Raw genomic sequence first — 15,184 nt, 5'->3', positions numbered from 1 at the left:
ATATGAGCCACGAGTGGTAGATCGGGGCATGTCTTTTGCGTTTGTCCCGACGCAGGACGCGGCTCAGCGCTCGGTGGAAGGACTAGTTTCATTCTCGAATATCATGAAACCCAAAATGTGCAGGGTTGGATGCTGCCCGGAAAACACTTGCGATAATCCATAGATTCTGCTAAAAAGCGACCACGACTACTCAATTGGCACTCTGCCACCCCCGTCCAAATATGGCCTTCTCACCAGCCATGAACGACGAGTTGTCCTCTGCAGACCGCCATCATTCGCCCCCCACACGCAATGCTCGAGGCCTGCCAAGGCCATTTCACGTGCTTGGCCAGTGGGGCCCCCCAACGCGATCCACAGATCCCGTCCAATGGCGGCTATTCTCAGTAGTGATAAGCTCACGGCTGGCCACTCCTTAATCCAAAAGGGTTTGACCGCGCGTAGACTAGCCGCTTTGGGAATAGATCGCACATGACAGAAGATCGATGGAGGCAAAAATAAAATCCTCTCACACCCAGGGGCGAATCTGCCTGGTCATATTGTCGGTATTGTTTCAGCGATATTCTTAGCACACCCAATCTAGACTAATCAAAATGACAGAACACCCCAGCCAGATGGATGGTTTTCCCAATTGGTCTCGGCTCGAATATCTTAGTTGTCCCCTTCAACGCTTGCTGAAGCTAAGCTCGTACTCGTATGTCCAACCAGTGCGCAAATATACAGTGAATGGCACCAGTCCAGCTGCGTCTTTTAGTCATAGCCAGCCAATGGAGCACGCGTCTGCTGCAGTGGTGGAAAATTCGAATCAGACTTTGGAATTGGTCATAAACGGCCATCGAAATATAAATGACAAGTGATGGGAATATTGAGAATGCAAGTAAATATTCGAGATGGCGAATAAATCGAGACAGGCCACCTTTGTCGACGTGAGGATTTTGCTGTGGCAGTGCACTTGGCTGATTCATGGTCAGCTCGCTCAAATATATATATCTACAGAGTAAACGTGACGGGTCATCATCCATATTTTCTGCCTGGTTTAGGCCATTCCCACAAAATCTGCTGTATAAAGCGATTTTTTAGGGAGACTTGATAAATCTCGTAGAAATGAATATCATGCGTTGTATAGAAACATCGAGTACTGTGGTATCAGTGTCGATGTTGATAAGGATGTTTGACTCAGCAGAAGCTGCCTGGGATATAGACACTCAACCTCATGCATATTAGCTCAGCGTGATGTCATTCCATATACCACCCGGATCAGTTCACACCGGCCAATCCCACCACTTTCAGCTGAAACCTGTTTTCATCGTGGATACCCTCGCATTCGCATGTATTCGCATCGATTCTCCATTCGTTCTATTCAGTCTGGTTCGTTTGGCTTCACTCTGCATCTGGCCATGACCGCACATGACGTCATGTCGAAACCCCTCCTCGACATTAAAAATTTGTCGTCTCCTTCTATCTTTTCTCCTACTGAACTGTCAATCATTCCCACATTCCAATTCACATAGACCAGACATCAAACGACAAAATGGCACCCGGCCAGTTTCCTGTCGACTTGACGCAATTCAAGCACCTCAAGCTCGACCCCAAAAGCCCGAAACTGTCGAGCGAGCAAAAGAAGGATCTGCTTCACAACATTAACATCTTCCGAGATGCCATCATCGCCTTCACTGCAACCGGATCTGCCCGTGGACTGGCCGGCCACACTGGCGGTCCTTTCGACACGGCGCCAGAAGTCTGCATCTTACTGGCCTTGATCAATGCGAACCCGGGAGGATTCTATGATGCCTTGTTCGACGAGGCCGGCCACCGCGTGGCCACTCAGTATCTGCTGTCTGCCTTGGACGGCAAGATCGAACCTGACCATCTGCTGAACTACCGCGAGGCAGACTCGAAGCTCCCTGGTCATCCTGAACTCGGCCTCACGCCCGGCATCAAGTTCAGCTCTGGCCGTCTCGGACACATGTGGCCGCTGGTCAACGGCGTTTCCATGGCCCACAAGGAGAAGAATGTTCTGCTGTTGGGCTCCGATGGATCCCAGCAGGAAGGAAACGACGCTGAGGCCGCTCGCATTGCGGTCGCCAACAACCTCAAGGTCAAGCTATTCATTGACAACAACGACGTCACCATTGCCGGACACCCCTCCGAGTACCTCAAGGGATACGACGTTGGGCGCACGCTGGAAGGCCACGGCCTCAAGGTCATCCGGGCCGAGGGCGAGAATGTGGATGCGCTGTACGCTGCCATCTGCGAGGTCATCAACTTCAGCGGCCCTGCTGCCCTCATTGCAGACCGCAAGATGGCTGCGGGCATTGAAGGCATCGAGGGCAAGACTCACGCCCACGATGTCATTCCCGTCGACGTCGCTCGCAGATACCTCACGCGACGCGGATACAGCGAGCAACAACTCGCCTTTTACGACAACATCAAGCCTTCGTCCAACCCGCATAAGTACCAGGGCTCGACAAAAGACAAGGGCTCCAACCGGACCATCTTTGGTGAGGCGGTCAACTCCGTCCTCGATGGCCTCAGTAAGGAAGAGGCTGTCCGCCGAGTGATGGTCATCGACTCAGACCTTGCAGGCTCAACCGGTCTGAAGGGGATCCAAACGAAGCATCCCGAAGTGTTTGTGCCTTCTGGTGTCATGGAGCGAGGCAACTTTTCTGCTGCTGCAGGATTCGGATTTGGCAGCAACGGCGAGCGCCAGGGTGTCTTCTCGACCTTCTCGGCCTTCCTGGAGATGTGCATCTCCGAAATCACGATGGCTCGACTGAACGGCTGCAGTGTGCTCTCGCACTTCTCCCACAGCGGGGTTGACGAGATGGCCGACAACACATGCCACTTTGGGCTGAACCACTTCTTTGCCGACAACGGGCTGATGGATGCGGAGGTCACCTCGTTGTATTTCCCTGCGGATGGCGAGCAGATGAAGGCCGTGGTTCGCAAGGTGTTCTTTGACCAGGGATTGCGCTTCGTCTTCTCCACTCGCTCCAAGGTGCCGTACATCCTGAAGGAAGGTAGCGACCAGCCGCTGTACGGTGCCGGTTACGAGTTCACGCCCGGCAAGGAGGAATTCATCCGTCGCGGATCCGCAGGTTATGTTGTCTCGTACGGTGACATGCTGTACCGCTCGCTCGATGCGGTTGAGCGTCTGCGCCAGGACGGCCTCGATGTTGGACTGATCAACAAGCCGACACTCAACGTGGTCGATGAAGAAGCCATCAAGGTCTACGGCTCGAGTCCATTTGTTCTCGTCGTGGAATCCATCGCCCAGAAAACTGGCCTCGGCTCTCGTCTCGGAACGCACCTGCTGGAGCGCAAGCTGACTCCGAAATACCAGACGATGGGCTCTGTCAAGGAGGGCTCTGGCGGTTTGTACCAGCAGGTCAACGCCCAGGGGCTGGGGCCCAATGACATAGTCGCGGCGATCAAGGAGGTTGCCGGGAAATAATTGTAATTGGTTCGGACAGCGTGTGATTTGCTTTCCTAGTTATATATATCCATAATCTCAAAACTGTTTTTAATTCGTTCAATTTGTTGTGCTGGTCGTATATAAACACCTGATCTTCACTTGCCACAACAAGATGGTGTAGATGAAACCATATAGAAGACAATTGGCGATGAAGCAAACGAGCAGTTTAATATTCTTAACTACACGTCAACTGAACTCCTTCCGGACCACATCCCCAAAGATCCTCACTCCCTCTTCCAACTCAGTCCGAGCAGCAGCAGCAAAAGTCATCCGAAACTGCAGTTCTCCGTTCGGCTTCATGTTGGGCGAAAACAGAAACCCTTTAGTGACTTGGACTCCATTCGCGATTGCATTCAAGTTGATTCTCTCGGCGATCCCAGCCAGTAAAATGTCACTCTCTTCGATCTCCATTCCTCTGAACAACGGATGCTTCTTCCAGTCCAGACGAATCCACACAAACATGCCATATTCCGGTGGCACCCAATCGCAAACTTCTGGCAGATATTCGCCACAGGCAGACAGCATAATATCTCGTCGACACCGATACTCCGAGGATAAATGATCCAGCCACGAACCAAATCCCCGATGACCCCAGCTCTGCTCGAGTAACGTCCAGAGCATCAGCTGTGACGGACCACTCACTGCCCCGGTGGTCACTTCGTGGTATGAAATGAACTTGTTAATGATCTGCGCACTGGCAGTCACCCAGCCAGCACGGAGACCGGGAGCGAGCAGCTTGGACGTCGAATCAAGACGGACAACACGGCCAGATCGATCGAGTGAGACATACGAGGGGAGATTGCCGGAGCTCTCGATCGATGCTTCTTGCCCTGGATGGTATGATCCCATTCGGAGAAAGTAATACGGATCGTCCTCGATGATGATCAGATCGTGCTCTTCCGCAATCCCGTAGATTTGCTGTCGTCTTTCCGTCGACTGAGTGGCGCCAGTTGGATTGTGGCCGGTGGGAATGGTATACAACACTCTTGGTTTGGGTCCTCGCGATGCATCCCACTCGGTCAATGCGGACTGTAAAGCGTCTGCCATGAGCCCTTCTGCATCCATTTTCAATCCTTCAAACTGCACACCAACTAGTCCCGCTGCTTCAATCGACCCGGGATAGGTCTGCTTCTCAGCCAGAACGATGTCCCCTCGATTGCAGAAAATACGCAACGCAATCTCAAACGCAGCCGTTGATCCAGAAGATAGACACACTTCCCAATCCGCATATGGGGGATCATGCACCATCTCGACATGCTCAGTCAGGAACCGGACAAGAGAGGGACATCCAGCCCCATGTCCATAGTTCAACGCAGTCGAAAGAGTATAAACATCTCCGTACTTTCGGACAGTCTGTACAGCTGCCTCAATACCATTTGAAGTCTGTTGTAGACCGAGAGAACTGCCCTCGAACGTGACCGACTCCCATGGATAATAATCTGCCGTTGGCCTTCCGGTGGCGAGGGAAATGACTTTACGGCCACCGAGCGAGTTGCCTAGCTTTTTCAGGGCAGAACCGGTGAATCCACTGCTTTCAATGCTGAAATGATGATTTATTGGCTTTGACGGTGGTTTGTTCTTGTTGTGAGGTGATTTGAAAAAGTCGGAGCATGTATACGGAGCGACGGTGGAGGGGAGGGGCGCTGATTGAGCGCGAATAGACTCGATGTCGGACATTGTAAGAGGCATGTTGGATAACAATGTAAATATAATCATGCTGATAGGATAGCAAGTTGATGTTCTTATATTTCTATACCCCCGCTTCGGATCGGACAAGATAGGATCGGAGTATCGGCGAGATGTCGTTATCTTCGTGCCACTGGTATCATATGGTATCATCTGCATGTCTCATTCTGATGAATTGATAGCTATATATCTGGCAACGGGTCTAGTAAGGGATGATCAGCCAGATTCTCCCAGAAAGCAAACTCGAAATCCCACGCATCCTGGCCCAGAACGGCAGTCCAATCGGCGCTGCCCGCATGGGGCGCCATTTCAGAATGCACAGAGTCGAGGAACTTCTGGATCGTCTGCGTTGCTTTGGATAATAATGCGTAATTTGGATCTCCCGGTCGGATGATGGTTCCCACTTCCACCTCTGCTACGAATACAGTAAGATCTTGTAGTGTTTTAGTCCATGATATCCGGGCTGTCGATAGAGCGTCCCGCTCTCGGAGCATGGCGAGGAGAATAATTCCCGCTGCGGGAAGGCCGTAGTAATTGACCTGTTTCTTAGCATGGGGATAAAAGAGAAAAGAGGATACCTACCTTCCAGATGAGTCCTGTTCCTGAATTGACAAGTTGATCTCGGAGAAGAATCGTTTCTACAATCAGAGATAGCATTTGCTGTGCCACCTCGATAATACATACATCAGGTTCAGCCGGACTGTCGAGCAAGAAAAGACGCAGCAGGAACAAGACGTGCAAGTGGTTGAGGCGCACACTGGCTATAAAGTCGAGCTCAAATGGACTGCGATGGCATTGCTTCAGACTCCCATTGAGTTGGAATTGAGGAGGAAGACTCTGCCATTGGGCCTTGGCTTGCTTTTGAATGATGCTATTCCTGTCAGTGTCGTTCGACTATGACAGACAGGACATACTTTGCTTTCTGGATATTTGCATCACTTTTGCCATCCCGGGATATCTCCATAATGTCTTCTTTCAGCAATGCGCACGATGCAGACCAATACGTCTCTGCTATATAGCTGGGTTTGGCATCGCGACCAAATGTCCAATCCGACAACTCAAAATGGTAAAACCGCTTGCTCATTCGCGGTGGTCGACCGAGAAAGATGGCGACATTCTTGTCTGCCGAATAGAGTCGAGCAGCAACTGCCTGACGTAGCGTCTTTAGAAATGGCGGAGTGTCGGGCTTCGATTCCACATTCTCGTGGTAGCCAAGTGCATAGATTGACGCTATTCCATCTCCGAGTCTTCGCCATGAATGGTAACCTGGCTTGTTAGCGCATGATGGTGTCTAGGTGGATAATTCATACTCTGATCTCCATCGACATGGGAATGCACGATAAAGTTTTCATACTGCAGCATAAGCTGCAGATCATTCAGACAGTCTAATGAGAGAGAAATCTCCAGGGCCTGATCGCTCAGTTTGGTGGCAAGCCTCCGTAGTGCGTATTGCTGCTTCTCGCTGGAATATAGAGGAGGAAAGAAGGGCACATCCATTGTCGCTCGACTGACGGCTGAGAAGAATATTCCTACTGTCTCCCAGCGGGCATTTCTATGGATGAATTGCGCTGCGAAGCTGTCGATAGTCGATGTCTGGCTGAATCGCAGTGGCCGGGCTGAATTCTGCAGCCAACGGCGGGCATAGATGAGGTGCCAGTTCTCGTCAGACAAGGTCGACAACAATCCAGCCATCGTATCCATGCATGGCTTGACAAAAGGCTCTGCGAGAGCCAGATTGACCCCTTTGGCATTCCAGAAAGAGACGAGATTGGTCAATTCGTCCAGAGGGAATGTGCTCAACAAATGCCGCAGAGCATCTGCACACTGTCGTATCAGAACATCGTCGCCTTCTGTCTGAAACGGCCTATCAGGACATGGCTCATCAGATCGATGATCCCGATCCGGGGAGATCTGGTTGAAGATGGCAACATGACTCGAAGACCCCAGATAGCCGGGATTGGGATACGGAGTTCGCCTCGGGCTGAAGGACGGCGATGGATCTGGAGAGAGGCTGCACCGAAGCCTGTCAGCAGGTCTCGGAGAAAAATAGAAAACACAGACCTGACCGATTGCACCGGAATTGGAGACGATTGCTCTGCTCGTTTCCGCTTGAAGGGCGTCGCGCGGTAGACGCAGAGGGCAGCCCGGTTGGCGTTTCTGCAGCGCGTACACACCGGTCGCTTATGGTCGCAGGCCAGCTTCGATTTCCGACATGCCTCGCAGGCTGCCAGCCGTGATGCCATTGCCTATCCTGTCTGTTTGGTGCTGTCGGTTCTCCGTTGGATGAGGGGAAAGTGGGAGGTTTTCTTCGGCGAATCGGATCGGAGTTCGGCGAATCCGTCCTTGTCCGACTATATCGTGAGTATTTATAGAGACAACCCCTATGATTGGATATCGACAGAATTATTATACATCATCATGGTAATCAAACTGGCAGACTATCTCTTCACTCGCCTTCGCCAAGTCGGCGTCCACTCCGTGTTTGGTGTCCCTGGCGACTACAACCTCCGCTTGCTTGACTTTGTCCAACCTTCTGGCCTTGACTGGATTGGCAATTGCAATGAACTCAACGCGGCATACGCTGCCGATGGCTATGCTAGGATCAAAGGTGTCTCTGCGCTCATCACGACGTTTGGTGTTGGCGAGCTGTCAGCCATCAATGGCATCGCCGGTGCGTATACTGAAAGGGCAGCGGTCATCCACATCGTGGGCACACCATCGCGAGCACTGCAGAGCTCTCGGTCTTTGGTGCATCATACTCTGGCAGATGGCGACTATCGACGGTTTGGCGCGATGGCATCTCATGTAACCGTTGCACAGGTCGATTTGAAAGATCCCCGTCGTGTGCCTGGACAGATCGACTGGGTTCTGGGACAGTCACTGCTTCATAGTCGGCCAGTCTATCTCCAAGTGCCGGAGGATATGGCTGATGTTGATATCGATGCATCCAACTTGAAGTCGTCCATTTCTGTGCCATCTGCCCCGGTTGCTTCGCTTGGGTTGATTGTGATGGAGCGTATATTGGAACGGATATATACCGCTCGGCACCCACTGATCTTGGTGGATGGAGAAAGTAGATCGATGGGAATTCTTGATGAGATCGAGGAGCTGGTACGAATGACTGGGTGGCCAACCTGGACGACCGTCTTCGGCAAGAGTCTGATCAACGAACAATTGCCGAATGTGTATGGCATCTATTCTGGACGGTTGGGCCGTCTGCCATGTAAAGATTACTTTGATTCAGCAGACTTGATTCTCAATATAGGGCCTCATTACAGCGATACCAACAGCCAGAACTTTACAACTATTCCAAGCCAGGCTGCGTCCGTTACCTTCTCGCACAACTCCATCCAGATTGGCAGTGAGGTCTATCCCGACATCTCCAGCGACTTCGTCTCTCAGCTCATACGCTCTATCGATGAATCTTGCATTCCCCGAGTCACCGGCCCGCCAAAACCAACCATCAGGCCAGATCTATTGAGCCCATCTCCTGATATCACGCAGAAGCACTTTTACCGCATCGTGAACTCGCTCTTCCGCGACGGTGACCTCATCTTCACCGAAACCGGGACAGCCGCACATGGAGGTCGCAACTTCATTTTACCCCCCAACACAAGGCTTTTCGGTCCAGTTACCTGGTTGTCTATCGGTTATATGCTTCCTGCTACGTTGGGCGCAGTGCTGGCTCAACGGGAGCGGAACAATGGCAGGAATACCCGCGGGATTTTGTTCATTGGCGATGGCAGTTTGCAAATGTCAGTACAGGAAATCAGCACAATCATCAGGGAGAAGTTGAATGTGGTCATCTTCGTCATCAATAATGGAGGGTATACCATTGAGAGAGCGATCCATGGCAGGAAGCAGGCATACAATGATATTGCATCGTGGAGACACGCACTGGCCATGAGCTTCTTTGGTGCAAATGAAAGTCATGCTATCATAAACACATTCGCCGCAAGAACATGGGAACAGCTGGACCTCGTTTTAAAGGACCAACGAGTTCAACAAGGAGAGGGCGTCAGAATGGTCGAAGTATTCATGGACAGAGAAGATGTTGACGGGGCTTTGTTGCGTTTGATGGAGAGGCAGATCCAAATGGAGTAATTATCTTGAACATATTAGACCGTTAGACCGTCTGTACACAATGGCGATTATCGTTCAGCCAAAAAAAAAAAAAAAAAAAAAAAAAAAGATGCCTCATCGTCTAGCGAAACATTCTTTGATATTCCCTCCACTCATCCGCATCCAGAGGCCCCGGATTGTGCTGCAGGTGTATGTTGAATCGACTGAACATCAATGCCAGCACTGACAATTTCCACAGCACCGTATGCACTTCGTTGCCGGCAATCATAGTGGCAACGAGGAGAAAAAACCGACAGGATGGCGGCAGCAGTTGGATGAATTATTTGAAGATATTTGATTGATATGATTCCACTTTCCACTATATCCCAGTGTTTAAAATATTGTGTCAGAAGAGTATAGAAGGGTTTAAGGATAGTATACACGATACTTGAACATATAGCTATACTCAAGTCCTGCACTATTCCTCCTCAACGATTTCTACTGCCTTTTTGAAATCCTTCACTCGATGATCACACTCGACCTCCTCACAAAGACGTCGCCGACGCGAATGGTCCAGGTTTTTCACAAACTCAAGTCCTCTTGCTCGCTCCAGGTCGGCAATATTATATTCGAATTCAGCCAGCCGTTTCTCAGTTGGGATGCGGGTGTTGGGAAGGACAAATGCCGCAACAGCCACCTTGCCTGTCGTGTCATCTGTATCTTCTTCCTCGCCGTATATGACTTTGTAGAAGTGAGTGGGAACGGCCACATTGGGGGGATTCCCAATAACCTCATATTTCACTCGCCATTTCCCATCCTCGTCCTTTTCCGGCAGATACAGAGGCCCAGTCACCACCCGCACAGACGGATATCGCTGGGTCAGCCTGCGGCAAAAGTCCTCAAAGTAGGCCCAGTAGTGTCGATTGAACCACACTCCCACCTGTGGACACATATTACTCATTTGGAAGGTCTCATCGATGGCGTCTTGCGACCATTTTGCATCCTCGGCCGGCACCTGGTGACCACGGTCGTACCCAGAGTTGGAATAATCGCGCGGATCGGCACGAAACGCCACGGGGATGGATTTATCTGCCCGAAAGACGTTTTTGCGATCTGCGCTGGCTTGGGATATCGACTCTGGCGTGATATGCTCAGCAACCCACGAGGGATTCCTGGTCCGGCGGTCGTAGGCGCCATACAGCGGCAGCGAGCTCAATTCATCGGCAACGGGACCGGGAGAGCCGTACTTGAGAATGCCTTTGGGATCGACGGGGCTGAGACCCAGTGCCTTTGCACTGATCGCGGGACCAGGACGCTGCACGGGGAGGGATCGGGTGCCGATGACAGGGATAGTATCCGGAGGAGATGGAGGGATGATTTCGAGGGGAGGGTGTTCGGGATGAGGTGGTTTCGCGGGTTTGTGCGTGTACCAAAGGGCGACGCCAGCGCCTGCTGCAGCGCTCGCTGCAGCAATGGCTGATAATCTCGCTTTGGACATGGTGGCGCTGTTTTTGTGTTAGCGGAACTTGAAACGTGAGAGCATACATACTGTTTAGCTAAGTATATGGTCCATGCGTTGTATAACGCGTTGCGATAGACAGGAAACTCTCAGAGAGGAGGGGAGATTAAAAGTGAGAAAAGTGAATGTCAATTATGTGGACAGTTTCTTGACACTTTTTGATTGGATCATTTGACAATGTGACGTCGATGCAGTTTCACCTGTCAATCTTTTTACTAGTGGGAGTGCTGGCTGGCGACAGGTTGCTGGACCAGCACAAAGCTATCAGCGTCGGCTAATAGACAGCATGCATCATGCATTGCTTGGTTGCATGCTCACTGCAACCTACTCTATACTGGGACTACATGGAAGCGGAACAACCTTGATCAACGTCATTTGCACTGCTGGATAAGAGTAAGCGATTAGAGCGTAGCATCCACGACACAACTTAGAATGCCTAGTAAAACTCAATTAGCCACTGTGCTGTCTAAGGTCCGGGCCGGGTTTAGTTGAGCAGCGAATCATCTGGTTTGAGATGGAGATGCTATCCTGTATTTTAGACACCTACACTGCGTGGTGGACATGAAGTACTTTACGGGCATTTCCGAAACCAGGATCACGTCAGCCAGCCACAGCTGGCATAGGGAGAGATGTTCTGTATCCATGAGGGCGGATGTAACATTCTTGCAGAACAATGTGGATCTGCTGTCACTGATCATCACGTGCTTTGCCATCCATAAATGGGAACACCATAGGTCCAATCGATCAGACTCAATGACGAGTTGAAAAAGACAGTAAATCCCTGTTGAATCTGAGCGTCGCACCTATGTTCTTCGGGTCTACTCAATGACTTCTATAGTGTGGAATTCCGTGTGCAGAGTAACAAGAAAGACAGAGAGAAACTCAACGAGTAGATCACCGCACAAGGGGTATATAATATGCGTCCAGCCCTGGTCTCTATCGACTTGAGCGTTGCCCTCACGGCGGAGGCGCATGGACAGCCATAGTTAGACACAGCCACCACCATCCAGTCCCAATGCTATCCCTTGATCAGATTTTTTTTGTCCACCGACCTCTACTCTGGCGAGTCGCAGTCTGTCCGGTGAGCTCCAACTTTGACGGCACCCAGTGTGTCACCACGCCTACTTGCCCTCCCAGCCAGTACTATGATCCAACTGGCAAGATTTGCAAGGAGATCCCTGACTGCCATCCTGGCCAATACTTTGATTTCAGGGAGAGGGACTGCAACCCAACACCAAATGTCCACCAGGCCAACAATGGAATGGCGCCTTCCAACCCTGTCCTCCTGGTCAGTACTTTGATGGCAGCCAGAAGACTACATATAATCCCTTATGGGAATCGAATGTTGTTGCTCAGTCGGTCGAGAATCTACCGGATACGATCAGTATAACTTCATCGAAGGCGCATGTCTTACATACCCAGCGATCGAGTTCGGCCTCGCTGTTTTGATACTCCAAAAACACCGTATCCAGTCGTTCTGCATGCATGTCAGCACGTCCATTACATTAGTACTAGGAGACTTGCTCGAGGTAATGTTGAGCTGATACTGAGTGATGGGATCATCCAAAAAGTTCTCCAAAGACGCCTTTGCAGCCGGGTCATTTCCGACCTGGCTAAGACTGAAGCGAACAGCTGCACTCCATAGCACCTTGGCCTGGGACGAATCCATGAGACATCGCGTCCCTTGAATAACCCTTGGACGTCATCCTCGTCATTCTCGTGGCGATCGCTCTCTGGTCACCGACCCGGTTCTCGTTTGCCACGGATCCGCTGTCATCTACGGCGCATTAGGCAAAGCGAAATTAAACGGCCACGATGGACATACCGCACTACAGGACCGGCTGGTATAGAGCCAGCTGAGCCATGATCATCACTTGCTCCCCTTGTTGAGTTGATGGCTAGGATCATTCTTCAGCAGGGTTGCCTTCCGGATGACTGGCCAACATAGGGATCGTTCTGGGGATAAATGTCGTCCAGCCCCGTGGCCTCGATGAACATGCAGAGATTGTGCCGGAACTCGTCCTCGGTTTGGGGGTCATCTATATGACCGCTTATACTCAAAAGCTATGTTGACCTTGGGTCTTATAATATTTATGACACACCTATCACCTTCTCAATGGCCGAAAGCAAGATGAATGTGGTGATATCAGGGCCATTCTGGATAATGGGTATGTTGAATGAGTCATTCTATATTGTTTAACCTTCTGATGAGTCGTGGAACTTGGACATCAGTCAGAGCCAAACATTGCCAGTTCGCTTTTCCATGACCGTCGATTGATTAATCTTAGAAACACTGTATATCTGAAGATGAAGGCTCTTCCTCTACGCACATTGTGTTATCAGTTCATGACCACTGATGACATTCAATCACCGGACACCATTCGCCGAGTTTACAGACACCGAACCATCTGATATTTCAACGGAATGTTTGGATATCTTATGTTGACCATTTAATCAGCATGACTTAATCAGCGGAAATACCTGTACTATATTTAATATGGATCCAAGCACATGGCGGACTCTATCAAGCAAAGAGTATGTCTGCTGCTGGCGTAATGGCTGATCATGTTATAGATAGTATACGTCGGCCTTTGCTCGGGGTCGGTGTTTGCAAATATGAGATTTTTTTTTTTTTTTTTTTTTTCGGATCAGACGGCAGCGTCGTTAATCTGACAGAAAGTAGACTGGATAAATAGACAGAGATGCCAATGTGCAATTTACCTAATACATTGGCCAATATACGCTGGAGATAGAATGGGACCCTCGATAACTCACGATGCAGTTGAAAGCGATACCAATGACGATGACGCTGTCCTCGTCCAGTTTGACGGTCCAGATGATCCGGACAATCCGCACAATTGGCCATGGTTCCGAAGAATATGGGTGACCTTCGTGCTGGCTCTTTTCAATCTCATTGGCACCATTTCCAGCAGCATCTTTGGAACAGGGAAACACGAAATCATGGACGAATTCCACGTCAGCAGTGAGGTTGCTGTTCTGGGAACATCTTTATTCCTCATCGTACGTCTCATTGCTTTATCTCTATTCATTGGCTGATCTTTCAGGGATATATCTTCGGCTTTTTAATCTTTGGCCCTCTATCAGAGAGATTTGGCCGGAAATATCCCCTGATCCTGGGCACCACCATTTCCTCATTGTTTGATCTGATGCCGGCCCTGGGCACCAATATAGAAACCGTTCTGGTCGGTCGATTCTTCGCAGGCCTCTTTGGTGTCTCTCCCGTGGCAGTGTTAGGGGGCATTGTCAGCGACTGCTTCACCTTGACGCATCGTGGCACTGCCATGGCCTTTGCAGTGGCTCTGGTCTTCTCTGGGCCGACATTTGGTCCGGTTATTGGTGGTTTCATCACTGGCTCCTCTCTCGGCTGGCGATGGACCATGTGGGTGATCATCATTGCTGGACTGACACTGTCTGCTGTGGCAACTGTTGTCTTTCCCGAAACATATCCAGCCATCATTCTGAAGAAGCGAGCGCGGCGACTGCGCAAGAAGTATGGCAATCCAAATATCAAGAGCCAGTCTGAGTTGCAAGTTCTCACTGCTCAAGATGTGGCTCGATTGTATCTCGCTCGTCCGTTCTGTATGTTACCGTCTTAAATCCAACAAACCACGCTCATCGATATCCAGGGCTCTTCGTTACCCAGCCCATCCTGGCGCTGCTGACTCTCTACCAATCGTTCATCTATGGTGTTCTATTCCTGTTCTACTCCTCGTATCCCATTGCCTTTGGTGAGGTCCGTGGCTGGCATACTGGTCTCAACACTCTCCCCCTTCTCGGCATCATCATCGGCGTCTTTACCGGCACGATGGGCATGGCCATCTACGACCAACTCTACTTCCGATATCACTGCCATGCCCCAGACGGATTATACATCCCTGAAAGCCGTTTACCGCCCATGATCCTCGGGGCGGTGCTTATTCCCATTGGAAGTTTCTGGTACGCGTGGACAGCCAGCCCGAACGTTCCCTGGCCAAGCTCGGTCTGTGCCAGTATCATGATCGGATGCGGCATGTATCTGCTCTTTATCCAAGGCTTCAACTACATTGTCGATTGCTACACGAGCATGGCCAACAGTGCTATGGGGGTCAACGGGTCGATGCGCAGTGTCTTTGGCGCCGTGTTTCCCCTTTTCGCGACGCAGATGTTCCACGGCGTGGGCGTTGCATGGGCGATGACAATCATCGGCATTGTGAGTGCGTGTTTGATTCCTGTTCCGATTGTTTTTTGGTGTTGGGGGCATCGGATACGAATGTGGTCGACTGCAAAGGTTTGATATGAACGTATCAGGGAAGTGTACTATGGATTCAATCAAGGATAGCAATAGATTCATCAAATAGCACATTCTCGATATATACCCTTACTTAGATTCAACCTTGTTATCAGTATCCTGCGAGAAGTATGATTGCGTATTCTAGGTCTAAGGG

The 15,184-nt window shown here is 50.6% G+C and overlaps 8 protein-coding genes across 8 annotated transcripts; 3 read left to right on the top strand and 5 right to left on the bottom strand.

Annotated features, from left to right (window-relative positions):
* Nucleotides 1-637: 637 nt before the first annotated feature.
* Nucleotides 638-997, bottom strand: ASPWEDRAFT_45637 (uncharacterized protein). Its single transcript, XM_040836587.1, has one exon. It carries the CDS (start codon nucleotides 960-962, stop codon nucleotides 678-680), a length of 285 nt encoding a protein of 94 aa, XP_040685353.1. The 5' UTR covers nucleotides 963-997; the 3' UTR covers nucleotides 638-677.
* A 171-nt stretch (nucleotides 998-1,168) lies between these two features.
* Nucleotides 1,169-3,628, top strand: ASPWEDRAFT_45636 (uncharacterized protein). Its single transcript, XM_040836586.1, has one exon. The coding sequence runs from the start codon at nucleotides 1,529-1,531 to the stop codon at nucleotides 3,449-3,451; it is 1,923 nt and encodes a 640-aa protein (XP_040685352.1). The 5' UTR covers nucleotides 1,169-1,528; the 3' UTR covers nucleotides 3,452-3,628.
* A 30-nt stretch (nucleotides 3,629-3,658) lies between these two features.
* Nucleotides 3,659-5,161, bottom strand: ASPWEDRAFT_119873 (aminotransferase-like domain-containing protein; the record flags this gene model as incomplete). Its single annotated transcript, XM_040828947.1, has 1 exon — nucleotides 3,659-5,161. One exon carries the CDS (start codon nucleotides 5,159-5,161, stop codon nucleotides 3,659-3,661), a length of 1,503 nt encoding a protein of 500 aa, XP_040685351.1.
* Nucleotides 5,162-5,340: 179 nt separating this feature from the next.
* On the bottom strand, nucleotides 5,341-7,401 carry ASPWEDRAFT_176734 (uncharacterized protein; the record flags this gene model as incomplete). The annotated part of the gene is made up of 5 exons (XM_040831549.1): nucleotides 5,341-5,697; nucleotides 5,741-6,029; nucleotides 6,073-6,424; nucleotides 6,469-7,169; nucleotides 7,220-7,401. The coding sequence occupies 5 exons, from the start codon at nucleotides 7,399-7,401 to the stop codon at nucleotides 5,341-5,343; spliced, it is 1,881 nt and encodes a 626-aa protein (XP_040685350.1).
* A 175-nt stretch (nucleotides 7,402-7,576) lies between these two features.
* Nucleotides 7,577-9,349, top strand: ASPWEDRAFT_72555 (alpha-keto acid decarboxylase family protein; the record flags this gene model as incomplete). The annotated part of the gene is made up of 1 exon (XM_040839252.1): nucleotides 7,577-9,349. The coding sequence occupies one exon, from the start codon at nucleotides 7,577-7,579 to the stop codon at nucleotides 9,260-9,262; it is 1,686 nt and encodes a 561-aa protein (XP_040685349.1). The 3' UTR covers nucleotides 9,263-9,349.
* Nucleotides 9,350-9,640: 291 nt separating this feature from the next.
* On the bottom strand, nucleotides 9,641-10,893 carry ASPWEDRAFT_699223 (DNA/RNA non-specific endonuclease). Its single transcript, XM_040839083.1, has 2 exons — nucleotides 10,770-10,893; nucleotides 9,641-10,725 (listed from the first exon to the last, which is right to left on the bottom strand). Exon 2 carries the CDS (start codon nucleotides 10,716-10,718, stop codon nucleotides 9,699-9,701), a length of 1,020 nt encoding a protein of 339 aa, XP_040685348.1. The 5' UTR covers nucleotides 10,719-10,725; nucleotides 10,770-10,893; the 3' UTR covers nucleotides 9,641-9,698.
* A 1,175-nt stretch (nucleotides 10,894-12,068) lies between these two features.
* On the bottom strand, nucleotides 12,069-12,408 carry ASPWEDRAFT_176731 (uncharacterized protein; the record flags this gene model as incomplete). The annotated part of the gene is made up of 3 exons (XM_040831548.1): nucleotides 12,069-12,107; nucleotides 12,158-12,216; nucleotides 12,252-12,408. The coding sequence occupies 3 exons, from the start codon at nucleotides 12,406-12,408 to the stop codon at nucleotides 12,069-12,071; spliced, it is 255 nt and encodes an 84-aa protein (XP_040685347.1).
* An 841-nt stretch (nucleotides 12,409-13,249) lies between these two features.
* Nucleotides 13,250-15,033, top strand: ASPWEDRAFT_747697 (putative MFS transporter; the record flags this gene model as incomplete). The annotated part of the gene is made up of 3 exons (XM_040839515.1): nucleotides 13,250-13,760; nucleotides 13,805-14,339; nucleotides 14,387-15,033. Exons 1-3 carry the CDS (start codon nucleotides 13,494-13,496, stop codon nucleotides 15,031-15,033), a joined length of 1,449 nt encoding a protein of 482 aa, XP_040685346.1. The 5' UTR covers nucleotides 13,250-13,493.
* Between the last annotated feature and the right edge of the window lie 151 nt (nucleotides 15,034-15,184).

Source organism: Aspergillus wentii, assembly GCF_001890725.1.
Source record: "Aspergillus wentii DTO 134E9 unplaced genomic scaffold ASPWEscaffold_8, whole genome shotgun sequence".
Lineage (NCBI taxonomy): Eukaryota > Fungi > Ascomycota > Eurotiomycetes > Eurotiales > Aspergillaceae > Aspergillus > Aspergillus wentii.
This window is presented reverse-complemented; position numbering and strand designations above follow the sequence as displayed.